Source organism: Mustela nivalis (genome assembly GCF_964662115.1).
Source record: "Mustela nivalis genome assembly, chromosome: 9".
Classification (NCBI taxonomy): domain Eukaryota; kingdom Metazoa; phylum Chordata; class Mammalia; order Carnivora; family Mustelidae; genus Mustela; species Mustela nivalis.
In genome coordinates, this window is record NC_139028.1 from 85,351,272 (window position 1) to 85,374,012 (window position 22,741).

The 22,741-nt window shown below is 36.3% G+C and overlaps 1 protein-coding gene across 2 annotated transcripts in view; it reads left to right on the forward strand.

Moving 5' to 3' along the window:
* The window catches only part of ANO3 (anoctamin 3), a 407,782-nt gene that overhangs the window by 226,272 nt on the left and 158,769 nt on the right, over window positions 1–22,741 (forward strand). For both annotated transcript variants that reach the window (XM_082682805.1, XM_082682806.1), the window contains one exon: window positions 12,468–12,586. In XM_082682805.1, the coding sequence (XP_082538931.1) occupies window positions 12,468–12,586 (119 nt within the window). The remainder of the gene's footprint in view (window positions 1–12,467; window positions 12,587–22,741) is intronic.

A 22,741-nucleotide genomic window follows, 5' to 3' on the forward strand; every position in this document is an offset into this window, starting at 1 on the left:
CATACGTTCAATGGAGAGTTTTCAGAATTGAGACTTGAAAGTGGTGGATAGTCACCCAGTATTTGGAATAACAGTAATATTGAAAGATTCTGTCTTGACCCTCGGTTTGTAGTCAGTATAATTTTTACTATTTTTCCTATAAACAGAGATAAGTTTATTCAACCTTCTCTCTTCCCTTTTGCTATTATCATGCAAGATTTACTTCATTTGAGTGAGATTTGCATTAAGATCTATAGCTTGCCAGACTTGGTTATGAGCAATGCCTTTGAACTTTTTTTTTTTTTTTTGGTAATTCATAAATTGATTAGAAAGAAAAGAAAGCCATAATTTATCAAAGAGTAATATTCATCTGTTACAACGCTTATTTTACAAATTTAGAGTGAATTTATTTATAACCTTTAGAGGGTTTGCCCTGAGTTTTCAGCAGTGAACATTTCGGTGGCCTGACTGCACCGCCTGCATCAGTGGTTGTCAACTCTGGCTATGCATTCAAGTCACCTGGGAGCTTTTAAACCTCTGAGTCTCAGCTCCCAAGAATCAATTTTACTTGGTCTAAGGAATGATGCATACTTTTAACTGTATCCCAGGCAAATATTAAATGTAGCTAGAATTTAGAATTTCTAGCCTAGGGGCACCTGGGTGGCTCAGTGGGTAGGTATCTGCCTTCAGCTCAGATCATGATCCCAGGGTCCTGGGATTGAGCCCCGCGTCTGGCTCCCTGCTCATTGTGGAGCCTGCTTCTTTCTCTGCCTGCTCTGCAAGCTGTTTGTGCTCTGTCTCTGTCTCTCTTTCTCTGACAAATAAACAAAATCTTAGGGGGGAAAAAAAAGAATTTCTAGCCTAAAACATGTATCTTGATTTCTCTCTGAGGACATTGTTAGGATACTTTTTCATAATTTTTTAAACAATGAGCTGTATTATTTATCGTAGCACTCTGAATTACTGCAAATTAGTCATGTTTCTTAGGATACTTTTTCATAATTTTTTAAACAATGAGCTGTATTATTTATCGTAGCACTCTGAATTACTGCAAATTAGTCATGTTTTTTACAATACTCACTTTTGTGTGTGTGACATCAAGACAGTGCTGGCTTATTAAGTTTCCTAATTAAAAGAAGACAGCCACCAGCAGTTTCATTTCATATAGAACATCAGTATCAAAGAGAACATTTCATTAGAACAAATACACTCAATCAGAGTACAAAGGTCTTTCCCATGGTAATTAATTCTGAAAGAGGTTACTATTATTACTTTTCTGATAAGACAAAAACAAGAACAAAAACCTTGTCCAAAATATCCATACGGTTGATGTAGTTTACATAGCCCTTTTCATAATAATTTTCCCACACTAATACTAGTTAATAACCTAACAATAACTCTAGCCATGCAAGCCTTTCCATTCAATTTTATGCATCTTATTTTTGATAGTGAAATAATCATGATAGTGCCATCACAAATGTTAACATTTTCTCTAAATGCTTAATGTAATTGGATGTCCTAACTCCATGAATGTTTCTCTCGTTATCATTCTAGTGTGTCCCAATCATCTGACACACTTGACCCATGTTCCTCTCTTCAGGCATTATACCTCACAGTCAATACTTTAGCACACCCAGCATCGATCTACCATTCATTCAACTTAGGAAATTGTCACAGCTTCTGAAGGGGTAAATATGCACACATGAGGTATTTCCTTTTACAGTGATTGTGAGAATGCAGCTCTGGCTGACTGTACCATCACCAAGCGTTCCAAGAATCCATCCTGGTGTAACACCTGGCCGGAAAGTACTCCTTTTGAAACAGCCGCATATCTAAGATGTATATGATTTTATCGCTTTTGAGAAGACATCAAGCAAAATGATGTCAAATATAGCAAGAGTGTAATTAAATAAAGCATGAACGTTTTAGCAATGCATCCTTCCTTTTAAATTCGATGAAGTTACATTTTCTAATTTTGCTTTTAGAGTGCCGACTGCCAGCTTCTAGCATTGGGTTGGTTAACAACCCAGTGTTGATTGTTGGTACTTGTTTTTAAGTACCAACAGGCCCTAATACAATTTTTGGAACCTGATGGATACATCTAATTAATGGCTTTTTTTTTTTCTTTCCAAGAGAAAGGGAGAGCACATGCACATGAGTGTGGGGGGAGGGGTAGAAAGAGAGGGAGAGAGAGAATTTTAAGCACATTCCACACACAGTACTGAGCCCAGTATGGGGCTTGGTCACAACAATCCTGAAATTATGGGTCCTGATCCTATGATTTGGATCCTGATCCATCCACCCTGATCCAAAATGAAGCATCAGACACTCAACCACCTGGGCCACCCAGGATGCCCCCGTACTTTTTTTCCCCCCCAGTGTACTACTTTGAACTGCCCCATGAGACTATCAGTGCTGTGGCACAGTTAACTGCATGTAGTCAGTGTTTCACTGAGGATGAGTATACCTCATTGTTCAAAATGATAGCCATGGAGGAAGAAGCATTCGTGGTCCTGTTGATTCAGAGCTGGACATTTCCATTAAGACTGCCTCACAGGATATAACTGTAACATATTATGGATGAAATGTTGTTTTCCCAGCCAGACATTGGTCAAGTTCCCATTCTTATATCTATGAGCTGTGTGACTGTGGCATGTTATTTACCACTCTGAACCTCAGTAATCTTATAAATTGGAATTAATGATCCATACTTTGCAAGACGATTGAGTTAAATGAAGAGACATAACTCCATCACTCTCCTAGCACATCACAGAGATTCAACAAATACCTGCTCATTACTTTATTCACTCACTCATTAAGCTTATCTTTTACCCCAAATTTTGCTGGGCTCAGAGATATCTTCACTAACCATTATCACCAAAATGTGATTTTTATGGCAGAGTGGAATAACAAGGATTTACCGAGCACTTACTACACAACTCTGTGTCTGCCTTACCTCACTTAATTCCCTTAACCATTCTTTGGATTAGGTACTCTTATGAGCCTCTTTTTATACCTGAGGAACCTGATTGGCCAAGAGATAAAATAACTTGCCAAATGCCATACGTCTTCCCAAGGAAGAGCTGAGATTTTTAACCCAGGAAGTATTCATCTTTCATCTTCTCCCTTAATCATCATAGTAGGAATCACAGTCCATGGAGATGAAAGGTGGTTAGCGATGTCCGTAGAATACCAGCTCGGCAATGCTAATGAGTATGAGGCTGCAGGCAGCAAAAGATGGGGGTAACATTGCATGACATACTATATGTGGGAGATGACTGATTGAAGAAGGCTAATCAGGTTGGGAGTTAAGAATTCCATTCTTCCATTTTCTTCCTTCATTCTTTATATTGCTGTCTGTGAGCCTTTAAGTCTTCTTTTCTTTTCTTTTTTTAAGATTTATTTATTTTAGAGAGAGGTCGGGAGGAATAGCAGGAGAGGAAGAAATCCTCAAGCAGACTGCCCGCTGTGTGGGGAGCCCAACATGGGGCTGGTTCCTATAATCTTCAGATCATGACCTCAGCTAAAATCAAGAGTCACTCAACTGACTGAGCCACCCAGGTGCTCTGAATTCTACTTTTCATAGAACAGTTCACAGAGCCAAAACACCATTCTGCCTTGTGCCCTCAGCCACACAGACAGACACAGTCTCTCTCTCTCTTTCTTTCTCTCTCTCTATCACTGTCTCTCTCTCTCTCTCTCCCTCACACACACACAGTTATTCCGGAAAGTGTCAGTCCATGTAATGGATTTGAAATCCTGATGTGACGATACTGGTAATACTGCTGATACTCTTGTCTATCAGTCCTGGACGCCCTGCTATAATCATCCACCCTCTCCCTTGCTCGTATTCTGTAAAATGACAAGGACAGAGACACCCATATTAACAAGTGACTGATGGCTGAGTCTGCTCACACTCATGCTGCAGTAAAAACAGATAACTTTGAAGTAAAATAATCAGGGCTTACTAAAACCAACGTAATTTGAGTCCAACCAACTAAAATATACATCTCTCTAATCTTGTGAAATCAACATTTCCTTAATGCTATGAAGCGAGTCCCTTAGGAAGTGATTTATATTAGAGTGGTAAGATAATTTGTTTTCTGTGAGCTTTATCGTTCAGCTTGCTGCAGTGTTCATTTTATTTCTTAAAACGGTTACGGTCAAATGAGTACGCAGTGATTTTGATTTCATTCTATGATACTTGGTAATCTCCAATAATTTTTCATAGTTTTTTCAAATAGCATTTCATATTAAGATGGCATTAAAAAAAAAAAAACTTCATAGTAATATTACCAGCCTATTTCAGAATCACAGAAATAAGGGATTTACACTGAAAGAACAGATTGTTTTCCAGGAGCGATAGCCTCACAGTCACTGTACATCTTTTCAGTTGTTAGTTAAACCCATTATGTAAGTCCTTTGGGCTCAATTTTCCAATTATTTTCGGAACCTGACACTGTTGAGTAGTTGCTGCCACAAGCCTTGTCCAGTGTTTCAGTCTCTGAGTAGATCAGCATCATGACTTCCTTCCTCTGATGCTTGCCTCCTTGTGGTCTGTTTTCCATACAGCAGCTACAGGAAGCCTTCATAAGAGGGGAATGAAATATCATCATTTCTCTACTCAGTCCCCTCCTGGTTTCCCACTTCATGTAAAATGTAAACTCCTTACTGGAGCCATCAGAGGCCTTACGAGGTCTGGACCTGCTCCAGCTCTAGACCATTTGCTAATGCTTCCTTTGACTCACAGAGCCTCAGCCATGCCAGTCCTCTTTTGTTCTTTGTTCATGATAAGTTTGCTCTCATCTCAAGGCCCGCCACTGAGAGAAACCAGAGTCATACAAGCTTCACTTTGTGTCTCCTAATCTTGACTTAAGAGGTATTACTGGAATTATAAGATTTATTTTTTTCCTCTTTCCATTTCCAGAGGACACAGACTTAGTCTTGTTGGTGCATACGGGCCAGAATCAAGAATAGTACTCAACATGTGGTAGGTGTGCAGAGAGTATTTTTAGGGTCCCTGAAAGGATAGATGAATAGATGAAATGATACTGACAGACATATCTCTGGAGAATCCACTCTCCATTACTCCTTTGCTTTCCATGATGTCATTCATTGCTGTGATTTTTCCCACTGGTTAGGAATCAGTGTTCCATTATTTTTCTTAGTGAAGACCTAATCTAATTGTGTTACACTTTTTCATGTAAGTCATATTGACAAACCTTTTATGGAGCATTTAAAGACCTAATAGCTATGACTCTTCTTAAATAGTACGAGAATCCCTTTATAACATTATTCCTATGGGAAGTCCTCCGGAACATCCATTTAGATGCTTCCTACTTCCTATTATTATTATTGCACTTTAGTTATAATACTGTTGTACTCAGTTCACTAGATGATAATAATGGCTATTTATATCTTTTTCGTATTACCTAATATATACTGTCTACTTGAAGATGTATGGATGATTGACGATTGGGTGAATGTATGAAACAATAGATGTGGATAGAATAAACACTGGCATGCTGACAGAGTGGAAAGCATTTATCTTCAAGATCTGCTTAGTTATGGGGTTGACTGAATACAGCTCCGACCATACCCTCAGTGTGACTGTCTAGCATCAGGACTTTTGAACAATGTGAGTGTTGGGAGAAATAGGCAGTATAGGAACTGCGAAGAATGATTAAGTCTGGATCTTCATTATCACCACGTTCTAACCACTGAGTAAACCATATTTGGACCATTAGGTTTGTTCTTCATAGGAAACTTTGGTGGAATAATAATTTTAAAATCATGGAATTTATCAGCAGTCAGATCAAGTACTAACTCTATCAGTCAGCAGAAAGGTACACCATCTGTGCCTTAGGTTCCTGATTTATGAAATGGAGATATCAATATTATGGTTTGATTTTTTATAATATAAATAAGATTATTTGAATTAAGAGTTTTTGTGAGATGCAAATAAAACAATGTATGTTGGAAATATTCATATATTAATTGACATTAATTAACACAAAAAATTAATTTGGGTTTGCTGAAATCATCATTAGTTCTCTTTTCACTATATCAGGCTCCCTGCTTCAACATATTAAATGACTTTTTTCAGCTTTGAGAATCTTGGGGTTTTTTTAAATTTAACAACTTTATTGAGATATAATTCACATACCATACGATTCACCAATTTTAAGTGTACAGCTCAGTGGTTTTTAGTATATATAAATTATAAAGAATAAAAATAACCTTAAACCATTAATATTATTATTTAATCATCAGCCCCAACTACTTTGGCAATCCTGGAACACACTATCATTAGCAATGTATGGTATGGTCACACTGTTGGAAGTCAGTAGAGGCCAACTAATAAGATCACTCACACATATTTAAAATTGCCTTAACAGTTACCTCATCAATTTCCAGATGCTCCAGCCGTTATATTAAAATATAGCAAAGTAATGAAATGGTATTAAAATAAAGAAGAATTGACTGGAATAATTTGTCTATTAAAATTCCATTCTGAGAGCTGCTCTGAGGTTTATGTTACAATCATAGGAGCCTGCTATCTTCATTGGTTCCCTTGAGTTTTGAACTGATACTGGTTTGCAAACAAAATTTGCAAGAGTTAATGGATTCCCACTCGACTCAAGTTTTCATCATAAATTATATTACTGATGATTGGAAGAGGGTGTAAATTAAATTTTTAAATTGTTTATTGGCATACTCACATTAATTACATTGTTTCCTATCCACCTAAGCTTTGAAGTGGAAGATATGACCTAGTTGTAGGTCCAAATTATATGATTAGTTTTGTAGATTCCCAATTACTAGAATTGTGAATTTAAAGAAAGATCAAAGAAAAAAATGTATATTTCTTCAATACCTTATATGTACAAATCACATAGATTATTTTATTTAATCCTTGAAACAGATTTTATTATTCCAGATTTTCATATCAGCCAGAGTGGCCCCTTTAAAACTTAAATTAAATTACATGAGACTTCTACTCAAAACCCTTCAATATTTTTGTAGGTCCAAATAAAAGCCATAATCTGCATTATGGCACACTGTGTAAGCATCATCTGGCCCCTTACTACCACTTGTTGTCCCTCCCCTTTAACCCTACCCTCACCCTCCATCCAGCGGCACTTGTTCCTTGATGTTAAGTATGCTCTCACTCACCACAGAGCCTTTGCACTTGTTCCCTTCTCTGCCAGTAAATAAATGAAGATAAATAAAGACAACATATTGCATGTTAGAAACGGGTATGTGCTAAAGAGTAAAGCAAAGCAGAAAAATGATACTTTATGCTCAGTCAGCAGAATTTAATTAAGGATCAGACATAAGGTAAAAGAGAAAATGAGGAGTCAGGATCTTGGCCTCTGTAGCTGGAAGAATGGAGTTGCTATTTATTAAAGTGGTAATTATTTTTGTATTTTATTATCCATTGACTTGGGGAAACATTCTTGGGAATACAGATTTTTTTTTTCTTTTTGATGACTTTCAGATCCCTCTTCAGTTGTGCCCCTAACACATACTGACACACTTTGTTCCAAAAATTTTACTAATTTATATTGGTACAGAAAGCAAATGACTATTATCAGTTTCCCTAGTGTCTTGTCAGCAATGGATATTTTTAATTAAAAATGAAAGATGTAAAAAACTATGTACTAGCATAAAATAGTACTTTCAAATTTTAAATTCTTGGGCATGGAGACCATTAAACCACATAAAAATAAGTAAGTTTTTACTAAATTTATCTCATCTTTATTTCTTTTTTGTTGACAATTTTTATCTTTATTAGGATACTAATATTTGTCTCCATCATCATTAACTGAAGGAGGATAGAAAGCTATGTTTATAATTAGAGATTACCCTTTTTTATTCAATAAATATGTTATAATTTTTATGTAGCCCAATTTTTTTTTTAACTTGTGAATATTTTATGACTTCAAAGTTTCCTAAATCATTATCTTTCCAACACTACAAGAGACAGTATTACATAGTGGCTAGAAATGTAAGGTTTAGGGCCAGATTTCCTGGGCTCTTCTTCTGCCACATACGAAATGTGAGACCCTAGGTAACTGCCTACATTTCCTCACTGGTAACAAAAGCTAGTAACAATACTTGTTACTAGGATTTAGTCAAATGATATGTGGAAATAATATGGCACCCTTCCCAGTGCTTAGACCAGAAACATTGAAATTATTGTTGATTTTTCTCTTTTAGATGCCATAGCAAATAGAATTCTGTTAGTTTTTCTTTTAAAAAAAAACCACATCCTCAGTTTGACCATTTCTTAGTCTTAATACCACCTTGACCCAAAGCACATCCTCTCTACCTGATTATTGCAATAACTCTTACCTGGTTTCTTTGCCTCTGGCCTTGGCCCCTTCAGCATATTTTCATGTCAGCTGACAGAATGATTTTGATCAAATCTGCTCAAATTTACTCTGCTCAGATTCATCCAATGGCACTCTTTAACTCAGAATGAAAACCAAAATCATTATGATGGTCCCATGCCCTCCCTCATATGCTCTTACTTCCTCCATTACCACTTTAACATGATACCTTGTCACCTTCACTTTTGTTCATTCCTTACCTGTCACACTAATCTGTTTATCTGTGAACAGATGAGAAAGGCATGCTCCCACATCAGGGCCTTTGCACTTGCTGTACCCTTTGCCTGTGATGCTCTCCTACAGAGGTTTACTTACCATTTTGGCATCTTTGCTCCAGGTTACCTCAAGAATGCCATCCTTAGCCACCTCATTTAAAATTGCAAATTGCTGCCCTCCCTATTATCTCCTTGCCCTCTTTTATTTTTTTTAATTGACCATATCATCATTTAATAGATAGGGGTTATATTTGTTCTTTTCTTAACTTTATTACTTTCAACTTCATGAGGGTAAGGATTTTTGTTCATTGTGATTCCTACTCCCTTCAAAGTAGAACAGTCTCTCGTACACTGTAGATCTAGCTCAATATATTGATTTAATGAATGAAGAATACCTAATACATTGAGCAATTAAATAATTAATTAGCAATCCATGTGAAAAAGAATACAAGTCATTAGTTACAGGAATATTGTGTATAAATTTAGTGTAAGAAAAAAATCCAGTGTTTAACAAAAGAATACGAACACTTAAGACATTTTTATATTCAAGAATAGTGTATGTTAAGTCAGTAAGAGTAGAGGTTTCTTGTTTCTAACATAGGAACACCATAGGGACATTGTAAAAGACAAGATAGGAAAGGAAAATTTTACATTACAATGACAGGAGTTTGCAATCTTGCTAATCTTGCTAATAGTAAAAGGAAAAAAGAGTACTATTATTATATATGGAAGAATCCTTCCCTATACTTTCAAGAAAAACAAGAAGAAAGGGAAACATACTTACATTCCTAGCAATAAAAGGAAATTTTAAAAATTATGTCACTATGATCCAGATTTTTTGAAATAACAAGTCTTTTTTCTTTTTCTTTTTAAGTTAACTCCTATGATATACAAGTTGTTATAGACTCTGTAGTAAATTGAACACACATGAAAAAGAGATTGAACATAGTCCTGGGATAATTTTGTCTAAATTCAAAAAAATAAAAAGAATCACAAAAAGAAAGAAAGGAAGGAAAGGAAGAAGAGAAAGATAAAGAAAAGGAGGGGAAAACCAAATGTGATGGAATTCAGGACAGAAAATGATTCATTCTATTTGGAACTTTGGGGCAGGAAGGAGGAGACGATCTGAGAAGCTTTCATGAAGTTGGTAGCATTTGGCAAGACTTTCAAAACTGAGCTTTCTTCCAACAAGATGATAATGTAAGGATGTTCCTGTTCCAGGAATATTTGTTTTATAGGAATTAAAGAAAAAGAAGAGAAAACTAAATTGAATTAAAATTAAGCAAAACAAAATATAAAAATTTCTGCCCAGAAAATGTAATTGTGAACGGAATAAAGTTTAAATGAGTGGAAAACTTCTATACATTGTATTTCTTGTATTCTGTGGTAAATGAGATGTATTAACATAAATTGCATTTTCTCTTGTAAACATTGTTAGTAATCACACAGTTGTTAGAGCATAGAGCAAGACCCTTTGAGATGTCTTCAAAAACCTCTTTACAGATGAGAAGAGAGACTGCCAGGGAGAGAACTGATGTAGGACAGGGCAGATGTAGGCTGAGGAACCACAGTACTGTGACCTGCAGGGTGGTTTGTGCTCCCACCTTTCGCTGCCCATTTACCTACTGCCATTTAATCACAAAGGTCTCTTCCTATGTCTCCAATATCAAAAGAAAGAGAAGGATGGGGAGAGAGAGAAAGAGGGAGGGAACGATAAGGAGACAAGGAGAAAGGTAAGGAAAAGGACAGAAGATGAAAGGAAAAAAATCTATTGGCCTCAAAAAAAAGTGAAACCTTTATGCCTTACAAACCAGCAAGCTGAACATGATGGGGTTTAGGTAACTGATCCAAAAAATTAACTCCAAAATTTCCGTTTCTTTTTCACTCATCTGACACCCATTCAGAACAAGTCTAGGTTTTACACTTTTTTTCCTTGCATCTAGACCATTCTTCCTCCAGTTACCCGTGTGACTTACTGCTTCATTTTCCTGCATCTTTGCTCAAATGTGACTATGATTCTCTGTACTATAAAAGAGCACCCTTGTTCACACCTGTGACACCTCTGTCCTTCTTTTCTGCCCTCTACTTTCTAGTGCACTCACCACAAAACATACTTACTGTTCCCTTAATTTGTGTTGTTTATTGTTTTTCTCCTTGGACTTGAACGCTCTCTGAAGGCAGGATTCTGTTCGCTGCTACATTTCCAACTCTTAAAACTGTCTGACATATCATGAGTGTTTAATAAATAATTGTTAAATGAATAAAATGCAATCTTCTTAAACCTAGGGAAAACATAATAGTATATTTACAAATATCAGCTTTGGAATCAGATCTGGATGTGTTTGAGTTCTAGATGCACTCTTTAATAAATTAGTGACTTTGGCATAATACTTAATCTCCATCTGCTTTAATTTATTTACTGTTTAATGTAGGTCAAAACCATACCCACATTTGTACAGATGTTATAGGGAGTAAAGGAAATAATACCTGTAAAGTTTCTGGCTCTTAGAATATGCTCAACTACTGTTAACCATCCATCAGTGTTAGCTATTTTTAGTAGTTCTGGTTTTAATCCTAAGTGCTTAGAGCATTTAAACATAATTGGCAATTAACAACATACTACGACATAATATTACCTTGTCCAGTCTTAATTCATACCACTACTCAGATTCTGATAGTCTAGGTGTACATGGCATAATATATGCTATAAGATTCCTAATAAGGAAATTAGTGCATATATTTTAAACAATTTTCTATTCTAATACTACATCAAATGATGGAAATCTTTAAAGCATTATACATAGTTGTCTATGTCAGAATTTATGTTTGATAGGTGTTAACAGATGGAATAAAATAGCTCTCCAAAACATTTTCATTTATTTGAAAAGGCTAAATATATTCAATTTTGTCTGTGTTTGAACTCAAAGAGGTACTTCTATCACACGGAATACAAATTGCGTGAAGCACGTCAGGAGTCTTCGGTTGGACTGACAGTCCCATAGAGGTTTCTTGTTTTGTACTGTTGCATTGATTATAGCTTGTTTATTGTTCATATATATTCTTACAAGGCCCTACGCTTTTTATAATTCTAGTGGTAATTAGTTTTCAGTATTCTCTTCTCATTTGCAGCTGTAGTTTCATTTCAATCTTATATTTTTAAAAAGTTTTTTCTTGTAACGTTTGTGAGAATTGCTTCTATGATTTCTCAGACTTCTGTCACACTTCAGTTAAATTCACATTTAGAAAATGCTCCAACTTTGAAGAAAACAAATTCTTGAAATTAATAGTTTTTAATTAAGCAAATAAATGCTTGGGAATTTATTGAGTTTTTAGAAATATCTTTACCTGGGGTACCTGGGTGGTTCAGTAGATTGAGCATGTCTGCCTTTGGCTCAAGTCATGATCTCAGGGTCCTGGGATGGAGCCCCAGGTAGGGCTCCGTGCTTGGCAGGGAGCCTGCTTCTCCTTTTCCCTCTGCCACTCCTCCTGTTTGTGCTCTCTCACTCGCTCACTCCTCCTCTCACCCTGAAGTAAACAAATAAAATCTTTAAAAAAATATCTTTATCTTCATGTTCAAAAGAGATGATGAGTTTGCATGGTTCTAATTTTATTTTCAAAAAGTTTAAGTCCACTAAGCAGCAGAGATGCATTTAATTTTTATGAAAGTTACTGTAGTTTCATTATTAATCCACTACAGGGAAGATTTGCCCTTTTTTTCTCTTCTTTTTTTTTTTTTTTTTGCTTACTTTTTGGATCGATGGGTCATAAGAAAGTTATACTTGGCTAAACCTTGAATAAAAGAGAGATTAGTACATTTAAAGAGAGAGAAAAGGAAGAAGGATAAAAGTGGATATAATTTTCTCTTTCTCTTTTCTAGCTCTAGGGAAAGATAAGGATTACATGGATGAATCAGAACATGCTAATTATGACCGATCTCGGCTAATCAAAGACTCTGTTCCCAAAGATAATTCTGAATCCAAGGCAAAATTGTCGAAGGTAATACAAACTAAACTATCAATAAGTCATGTGAAAGTAACATTTCTAAAACCTTCTAGTTCTTTTCAATATTATTGCATATTGTGCTGGAGAGAAGAGGGCACACAGGTTAATATGTATTTTTAAGGACTTAAAGGTGGAAAGTTGTATGTAGACATATTGCTTTATGTTATCAACATTTTTTTTTTAAATTCTGAAACATAAAATTAACCTTTAGAGGGTTATTACCTTATTTTTTCATACTTTTGGAAAAACAGCATGATTTCACGAGAGCATGGAATGGACCCAGGTTTGAATTCTAGGTTCTATGCCTTACTATTTGTGATCATTTGAGCAGGTTAAAGTTGCTGAGCATTGTTTTTCTCATCTGTAAAGTTGTATTATGTTGTCTGCTTGACAGAATTCTTTGATGAGTGCCTGAGATAACCACGTGAAAGTATTTAGAGCATAGGAAAGACTGACTATATAGCAGGTTTTTATAACAACCTGGAAGCTGAGAATACCTCATTGAAACTCTAGTCCATCAGCAGATGGGTCACTGGGCTAGAGTTCAGATTTAAAAAACCCTGGCTGCAGCAATGCCTCCATCCCACAAACATAATGATTTTGTGGACTCTTCAAAGCTTCTGAGTTTGGTCATTCAATACCAAATACAATCCCTTTTTGGTATGTTCCAAGGAAATATCTGGCTCAGTCTAAGCCCACTTTTTCTTCTTCCCCATTATTTTCTGTTGATTTAAGTGGGAATGCCTTTGTAAGAGAAATTTGCAGTTTAACGTAGGGAATGACTTAGCTTTCACTGTCACTGCATGGCAAATAGTCTCATCTTTGAAAAAGTATTTCTCTAATATTTGATTGGTTTGGCCTGGATTAATTTTGCAAATCCCTTCATTAGTCACCACTAAAACATCAGAGAAAAAACATGACAAAATTTAAATATTACTCTCATAAATTAGACAACATTAATAAATAGATGTAGAAATAAATGCTGGTGTCAAATTTCTTCATTCTTCTTTTGCTTTGTGTTAAATGGGGTCAGTGCTTTGTGCCAATAATTCTTAGATTATCTTTACAAATCAGGGGACCCTCTGTTTACTTCATCTGCTTTCCTGTGTCTGTCAGATCAACATGGTGTTTAGAATGTTTCTGCGATCTGTAAACCATTATTCCAAGTCACCTGAGAGAAGGAGGAGTTATCAGAAATCCTGAGAAAAAACCCAGATGTTGTTCCTCAAGATCCCCATAGCACCAATAAGAAGACAAACATAGGATGATTTAAGTAATTAGAAAAGGAACTAAGATTGAATAAACTCTGTCTTATCTGCTTCCCTAGAGTTTACCACATGCACCAATGATACCTGCCATATCATTTCTACTCAAGAGTAGCCATTTCTCAGTCTCACTTCGACTAGGCTTGAACTGTAGAATATGAAAGTTCAGAAGAAATAGTTAAGGGGTACCTGGGTGGCATATGGAGCCTACTCTTGATTTCAGCTCAGGTCATGATCTCAGGGTCCTGGGACCAAGCCCCAGATTAGGCTCTGCACTCACAGGGAGACTGAGTCTCTCTGCCCCTGCCCCTTCCCTTGCTTTTTCTCTCTCTGCTTCTCAACTAAATAAATAAATCTTAAAAAAAAAAAAAAAAAGAATAGTTAAAGCTGCATGCATATTTTATTTTTAATGTTAAAATAAGAGAATGGTGTGTGATGATAACACACCACAGTTGTTCAATCCAAGAAATGCTAGTGTAATGTCTTATTGAATCTGCCCAAATACATACTTTAATGCTATTGCACTTCTACTCAAAATGTGGGGGAAAAAAAAAAGTAATGCATTACCTGAATGTTTTTAGACTCATTCTTTTAGCTTCTATTAAAATATGTCTACTTTTGTCCTTTCATAAATTAGAGCACAGCATAAATTCCATTTGAACAAGTGGTCTTGTGACAAAAAGAAAAAAGTGTTTAAAAGCCATTAACTGTTTACTTGCTTATGTAGAAATGAAGGGCAAAATAATCTCCTTAGAATATGTTATTTGTGTACATTTGTCACAGGGAAGCTCAAAGAGCAGCAACCTATATTTCTACCATTTGGACTATGCCATTTGGTATTTGGATATACTTCCCCTTATAAATTTGTCAACCTTCCTCTTACTCCATCCCACCACTAAATAATATGGGTATTTATACACATATTAGTGTGTATATATTAGATTATATACATTTTAAGGTAGACCTTATGAAACTGACAAGATTTCCTCATTTTTGTGCTATAGAACAGCAACTTTCATATTGTTTAATTAGCATGTATTAACATAGGTATAAATTTCATGGCTGAAGATCTTACCTCACACATTATTTGGTTGGGATAATTGTACTGGTTGCAACAGGTCTTATGCATAAGATGCAATGCATTTGATATTTTATATCTTTATACAAGTTACTCATTTGCAACGGAATTATTTTAGACATGACAGAACAAGTTTATAGAGTCAACAGGAAGGGAGCACAAATCCCAGGGGAAAGTGACTGCTAATATAAACTACTATATTGTGAGTAATGATACGCCATATTCTGTACGGGATTACAGAAAAACAAACGGAGCTTTCCAACAAAATTTGCCATGAGCTATAAACTAGGTTCATAAAAAATAACTCCAAATCCTCCAAGGTGTGTCTTACATATGAATTTATGAGGAAGTCTGTTGAGCTCATCTTATTGTCTGTAAAAACAAACAAGCAAGTCTAGAAATGTCTGGAGTGTTTGATTCATCAACTATTGTGCCAGTGCTTCCTGAATGATCTTGGGTCAGCATGGTGAGTTTAAATTTTGATCTCATGTCCACTGCTTATGATAATTTAGTAAGCTAAGTGCATTTGCAAGGCACCATAGCTTGTTCTAAAATTAAGTTTCAGAACAATTAATTGTATCCTTATGATACTTTACTTTAGGTCGTGAATTACCTGAATGGCTCAGTGAGTTCAACATTTAACTTTTTTTTTTTTAAGATTTTATTTATTTATTTGACAGTCAGAAATCACAAGTGGGCAGAGAGACAGGCACAGAGAGAGGAAGAAGCAGGCTCCCCACAGAGCAGAGAGCCTGATGTGGGGCTCCATCTCAGGACCCTGGGATCATGACCTGAGGCAGAGGCTTAACCCACTGAGCCACCCAGGCACCCCTAAACATGTAACTCTTGATTTCAGCTCAGGTCCTGATCTCAGCATCAGGCTCCATGCCTAGCATGGAGCCTACTTAAGATTCTCCCTCTCCTTCCTCTCCTTCGTCCTCCCTCCCCCCACTTTCACTCTCTTTCTCTCTAAAACAAAACAAAACAGAACAGAACAAATTGTGAGTACTTGGTATGTCATTTATACCAAAATACTTCAATATTTTAGGAAATAAAAATAGCTATGATATTGATATATCAACTATGATGAAGTAGTATTGATAAAGTAATAGTAAATAGTAGTAAATATTTTTTTATTTATTTGGAAGCTAGTATGTGCAAAACCTGGCCATTTGTAGAAAAGAGAAATATGGCACAGGTGGACAGATTTTGCTTTCCAGATATTAGGGTGCACTACAGGATGTGTGCCTATAAATGGAGAAAGCTAAGAGGCTCTAGAAATGAGAGATGACACTAACTATGGGATAAATCCTGATTTAGCTAGATTCAGGCTTTTTGGTAGGAGCCATATTTAAATAACTCAAAGACACTGTAGTAGATGGAAAATAGGCCAAGTCTTTCTTCCTCATATCCACTCTATTTTCAATGAGACATTGCAGCGTCTCTCATCAAGAGATATAATCATTAGGATGGCCTTGGGCTTAGCTTTGGCTAGTAGAATGCTGCAGAAGTGCTAATGTGCCAACACTGAACCTTAGACTCAAAAGATTTTGCACTTGCATTCTTTGTCTTGGGACTCTGCCTCTAGCATGAATGAGCTTGTCTAAGGATGAGTCCTGTGGATCAGGGCCCCTTGAGCACAGTTGCCCCAACTGAAGCAGAGGTGTGAGAGAATTCAGTGACAAAGACCAGGAAACTCAGACCTGTAAGAGCCCTGCTGAGATCAGAATTACCCAGCTGGGCCCAGCCTACCCACAGAATCATGGTCTAAATGAAAACTGTTTGCTGATGATTTGTTTCTCAGCAGTAGGTAATGGGTGCAGCCATAAATGTTAAAAGGATAGCCTGTTGGCTGATACCAGTTGATTGTTAACATAAAGTGAATTCTTCCTCAATTACTGAGATTTGACAAATTGTCACTGGGTTTTCCTGAAGCATACTCATATTATCCATTTCACTCTACAGAGCCCAAGTATGTTTTAAATGTCAGAACCTAAATAACATAGTATCAACCAGACTATCTAAAACATTTTGACATCGTTATCTTAGAAAAGCAAAACAAAACAAAACCTCTGTTTACAAAAGGGTTTTCTTTGTGATAGCATTAAATCAGGGTAGAATTCCAAGATTACCTTCAGTTGAACTATGGGTCTATAATTAGCAATCACAAATACCCACTAAAATTGGTGAAGAGCTATTTTTTAAAGGGGAAATTTGTTTCTTTTTTTACATTTTGACAAAAAGTCTCTGTCACACCTACGTGGACAAGAAATTTCAGGAAGCAAATTGTAACGTAAAAAAAGGAAAAGTTCTATAAATCCATAGACTGAGGCACCTGCTGACTGCAGGCAAATTTCTAGAATAGAGAGGGATTGTTTTTAAAATAGTTTGGGTAAGTATTGCCTTTTTCCCTCTCATTAATATTGAGAGACTTGTGAATTATAATTAAAGATAAGATCCTAGAGCCAGCTGGATGATCCTTGGAAGCAAAATCCCTCTCTGTCAAAGAGCCATGTCCTACACACTAGCTGAGGTCTCTAGATGTGGGTAATTTGCAGGGAACATCTATAGTTAGTTTAGGTGAGAAGGAACAAATCTGTGAAGCAGAACCGTGGTTTCTGTAGTGGACATTAATGAAGAATTTCTTGCTACTCCTGTCCCTCAGGATGCCAAAAATCATTGCAGGTGTTACCAATAATGAATGAGTCTGGGAATATGAATCTATATTCCAAATTACAGTGACTTTTCCTCTTAAAGGATGCCGAGTATCAAAATAGACAGGAAAAGGTTATGGAGCAGGAAAATCTTGACATGAATATTTTAGTAGTTCATTAAATTTAGATTTCAAAGCCATTCAGTTTGACTGTGTTAACTGGCATTGGCAGATGATGTTCATCTTTAACTCAACTGGTAACAGAAATAATTTTCTGTCAAAGCTGGAGACACATCATGTGTTGGAGAAGGTGAGAGTGGCCTCTGCAGTCTCCTGCAATATGTACCTTTCACATGGACATCAGCAACTATTTCATGTACCTCAGTAGCTCTTTGCTTCTCGATAATCCACAGGGATCGTTAGCTTTCTGAACTTGTGTATTTTTTTTCTAGCAGTTGTGAGATAATGATGACTTAAACTGTAAGATAAATGACTAAACTCAGCCCTAAGGGGTTGCCTTAGTTGACAAGATTATATATGAAGTTAAATATTAATAATTTGCATTTATTGGGATAGTCAGTTTCTAAGGAAAATCCCAGTATTTATATAAGCTTAGGACCTGAAGTAATATTTTTATTTAATAATACCATTATGGGAAATGGCGTCCTAAATATTTAATTTTCATATATATTATGGAACATACAGCAAGTTATCTTGGCTTGTTCATCTTTTTGGCCAGCATCTTAGATTTATTATTACTTTTTTTTTTTTTTTTTTTTTTTGCCTTGTACAAGAAGACTTCTTTCCAGGCTGCTTAGTCTTGTCTGCAGAGTCTTCGTCTGATACAGAGGAACGCATTATCCTCCCTGCAACCATACAAGGCATCTTCTTTCCTTGTGCTTTTTAAGTACTTACTTTGACTGTCAGAAGTCTTCCCCAGTGAGTTCTGGGGACTTGTGCTACACTAGCTGAATGATAGTATAGATTTTACAGAAGATTTAGTAGAAGATTTTCTAGAAGCCTTACAGAAGGCTTCTGTACCTTGCTTAAACCTAAACTTGGTGTGTGTGTGTGTGTGTGTGTGTGTGTGTGTGTGTGTGGTGTGCGTTATGATAAAGGCGGCATTTCATATCAGTGATGACCTATTGGTCTTTCAAAAAATGTGCAAATGTTCTCATACTACTAGGTCATTAAGGGGTTAAACTATTTTTAATGCTGCTGCATATCTTATACCAAGATGAATTATTGAAGAGCTAAATAGTTAATAAACTCACAATGAATACCTAAATAAGCATTTTTTTTCCTAATCACAGAATAGTAAAATGATCTTTCCAAATGGTCTTTTTAAAAGCACAATGAAATCAATCATGGAAGCCTTGATAGATTTGACTATCTACATACTAATCAGTGTCAACGTTACAATAAAGTTAGAGTGAGGGATAAACTTAAGATATGATAATGAGCTGACAGAGTAGAAAATACACAAGCCATGGGGCATCTGGGTGGCTCAGTGGGTTAAAGCCTCTGCCTTCCACTCAGGTCATGATCCCAGGGTCCTGGGATGAAGCCCCGAATTGGGCTCTCCGCTCAGCAGGGGGCCTGCTTCCTCCTCTCTCTCTGCCTGCCTCTCTACCTACTCGTGATCTTTGTCTGTCAAATAAATAAATAAAATCTTAAAAAAAAAATACACAAGCCAAGCAATAGTTCATATTCTTAATTTACAAAGATATAATTACATAATTAATGAATTCAAGAGTGAAAAAAATTGAAAAACAGTATATTTTAACACAAAACTATTAGCAGTACTAGCAATTGCAAAAAGACAAATATCCGCAATATTTTTGTGAATCAAATTAAAAAAGAGTTTTGAAAAGTAGTATTGACAGTGTAAACTATAACTTCTTATTGCCTGTTGGTAGGTGTGTATTTTAATCCTCATTTTCTGAAAAACAGTTTATCAATAAGGATTAAAAAACGTAAAATAATCTTACCTTTTGACCCACTTCTAAGAATTTATCTGGAGCATATAATTAGGTGTTAGCCCATGTAATAATGTTTAAGGATGTTTCTCACATTGCAGTTTGTGAAGCGTTGAGGGTGACTAAACACTTAAATGTTTGAGAGTAAAAGGTAAAATTTAAAAAAATACGAAAATTGAATAATAAACTTTCAGAGTAGTTAAGAATGATGGGAAATGGTCATAACATGTGATTATATAAGAAGGTTGTTATAAAAAGCAAAATGTATGGTATGATATCAATTATATCAAAATATCTCTTATTGAGAAAGTATTCAGAATTATACACAACAAATTTTTATAGTGTTTTCACTGCATGGTAGATTTCAAATGGCCTAAATCTTATTTCATATATTCTTAAATTTAAGCCATAGGTATTATCGTATTATCCCCATTTAGAAATTTTACATAGCTGATGAATGACTAAGGCAAGATTTGAAAAATAAGATAGTTCTGTTTCCTGAAACTACACTTCTGCTTGTTACACTAGCAAGAGAAGAACAGTTCAGGACTTCATCTGCGTGGTCTGATAACCATCATAATTAGCCTTTCAGTTTGTCCCCCATTATGCATTGGTCACTTATACACCAGAAGCTGTGGTAAACACTTTGTATGCATTATCTCATAACTTCCCATAGCTCAGTGAGAGTAGTAGTCTCATTTTACTAATGAAGAAAATAAAGGTTAAAGATGTAAAGGTTTCTTCTCTAGTCTCTGAGCTAGACAGGAATACAGTGGGATTATAGTGTGTCTCTTTGATTCCAGAACCCTGTGCCTTTCGGACTGTAGTTAACTGACTTACAGTGAACTGTAAGATGTATACCTGCATATTAATCACACCTTTGAAAACCCTCAAAACATTCCTCTGAAGTAGGTAGCTCTGCTTTATTTTTTTTTTAAGATTCATTTATTTATTTTAGAGAGAAAGAATGAGCAAGCAGGGGGAGGGAGAGAGAATCTTGAAGCAGACTCCCTGCTGAGTATTGGGCCTGGTGAAGGGCTTGATCCTATGACCCTGAGCTCATGACCTGAGCCAAAATCAAGAGGCTGCCCAACTGACTGAGCTACCCAGGCACCTCTCTGCTTTTTACAACTTGTGTGGCTAACTCACAAGATCCTATGAATCGGTTGACCTATTTGTAATTTACTTTTGCATCGATAATTAACCAAGTAAAAAGGCAAGGAGTTTGTTTCAACTGAATATTACTAAACTTCAGGAAAGTAACCATAAAGGAGAAGGTGTGTATATTCCTTGGTGGTTACAGAATAATCAGTGGATGAAATATTTTCAAATGCATCTCCCATATAGAATGGGAATCCCTCTTTGTCTATCAAAAAAGAAAGAAAGAAAGAAAAATAGCTCAACAGTTATGTCTAGAACAGTGGAACAGAGGGGTAAAAAATCAGGACATGGAGACATTTTAATTATGAGAGTAGATTTAGGTGAGGGATGAATTTGATGAGGTTGTTGTCTTCAGTTTCTTTGGAAGCTATATAGGAAAAGATATGCCTACAAAGGAAGTCTTATTTCATAGCCAGTACAAGTAAACAAACAAGATGCACAGATATTTTCTTTCTCCTGACACTAATGTTTAGGTAATAAGCCCTATAGGAGGCTTCCTGAACCATCAACTTACTGGTTTTCTCCATGAGAACTTAAGAGCTCATCTTGGGAGATCTTTTGCCTAAGCCTCCCTAGAGTACTTAGCTCTAAAATGAGAGCTGCAATAACTTGTCTGCAGACGTTGTGCATGTGTTTATGGGATGTGAAAGTAAACTCAGTAAATTAGTGTGTCAGCATACCGGATAAATTGTTTAGATAATTGTTCTACTTGACATTTATACATTCGGTCAATGATAGGCTCACATCAAACCAGTTCTCTGCTTAGACATGAAGGCTGGCAGAGAAGCCACATCAAAACTAATGTTATTCGAACACATTTAAAGTCAAATTTGCCTCCTTAATATCCCACCTCCAGGCCCTCCAGTTTATGTATGTAGTGGAAGGAACACAGGATTAGGAGTTGGAACATTAATAATAATAATGCTAATATTAGGAGCACCTGGGTGGCTCAGTGGGTTAAAGCCTCTGCCTTCGGCTCAGGTCATGATCTCAGGGTCCTGGGATCAAGGCCCGCATCGGGCTCTCTGCTCAGCAGGGAGCCTGCTTCCCCTTCTCTCTCTGTCTGACTCTCTGCCTACTTGTGATCTCTGTCTGTCAAGTAAATAAATTAAAAAAAAAAATAATAATAATGCTAATATTAAATAACTACAATGGCTAATCTTTATTAAGGACTATTCAGGGATTTTGTTGATGGCCTGTATTGTTTTAGCGTCACAACCATTCTAAAAAGGTAGAGTCTGTTTTTATTCCCATCTCATGGGTGTGGAAATGGAGGCTTGGAATGACCAAGTGATTTCCCTGTTTGTATATGGCTGGGAATTGTATAGAGTCCATCACACTGTGACGCACTGGCTATGTTATACTGAATAGAGGTATGCACAAGGGCCTGTAGAAGCCATGAGACAAGTGCATTAGGTAGTTAGAGAATAGGTTCACATTACTGGGGAATGAATGATCTTATGCACTAGAGACCATGAATTTGGTGTTTTCCTCAATATTTTATGCTTAAGAGAAAATATAATAGGGGCGCCTGGGTGGTTCAGTGGTTTGGGCTGCTGCCTTCGGCTCGGGTCATGATCTCAGGGTCCTGGGATCGAGCCCCGCATCGGGCTCCCTGCTCCGCAGGAAGCCTGCTTCCCTCTCTCTCTCTCTCTCTCTGCCTGCCTCTCTGCCTACTTGTGATCTCTGTCTGTCAAATAAATAAATAAAATCTTTAAAAAAAAGAAAAAGATAAAGAAAAAATATAATAAAACTGAGACGCCTGTGCTCAGATCCTTTAAACTATAAAATACTCGTCCCTTCTGTGCTGTTTCTTACCCTTCCGTCTTCCCATGTCCTTTTCCTCTGTTCCCACCAACGTGCGACTTCTTAATCTCACCCAATGAGCCCATCAAAATACGAATATTTCAAGCAGCTGTCACTCTTTAAAGAAAAGAAAACATCAACAAAAATAAAGCAGTGTATTAAATGATTTCTGATGCTTTGTGGACTTTTTTAAAATTGAGTCGTTGC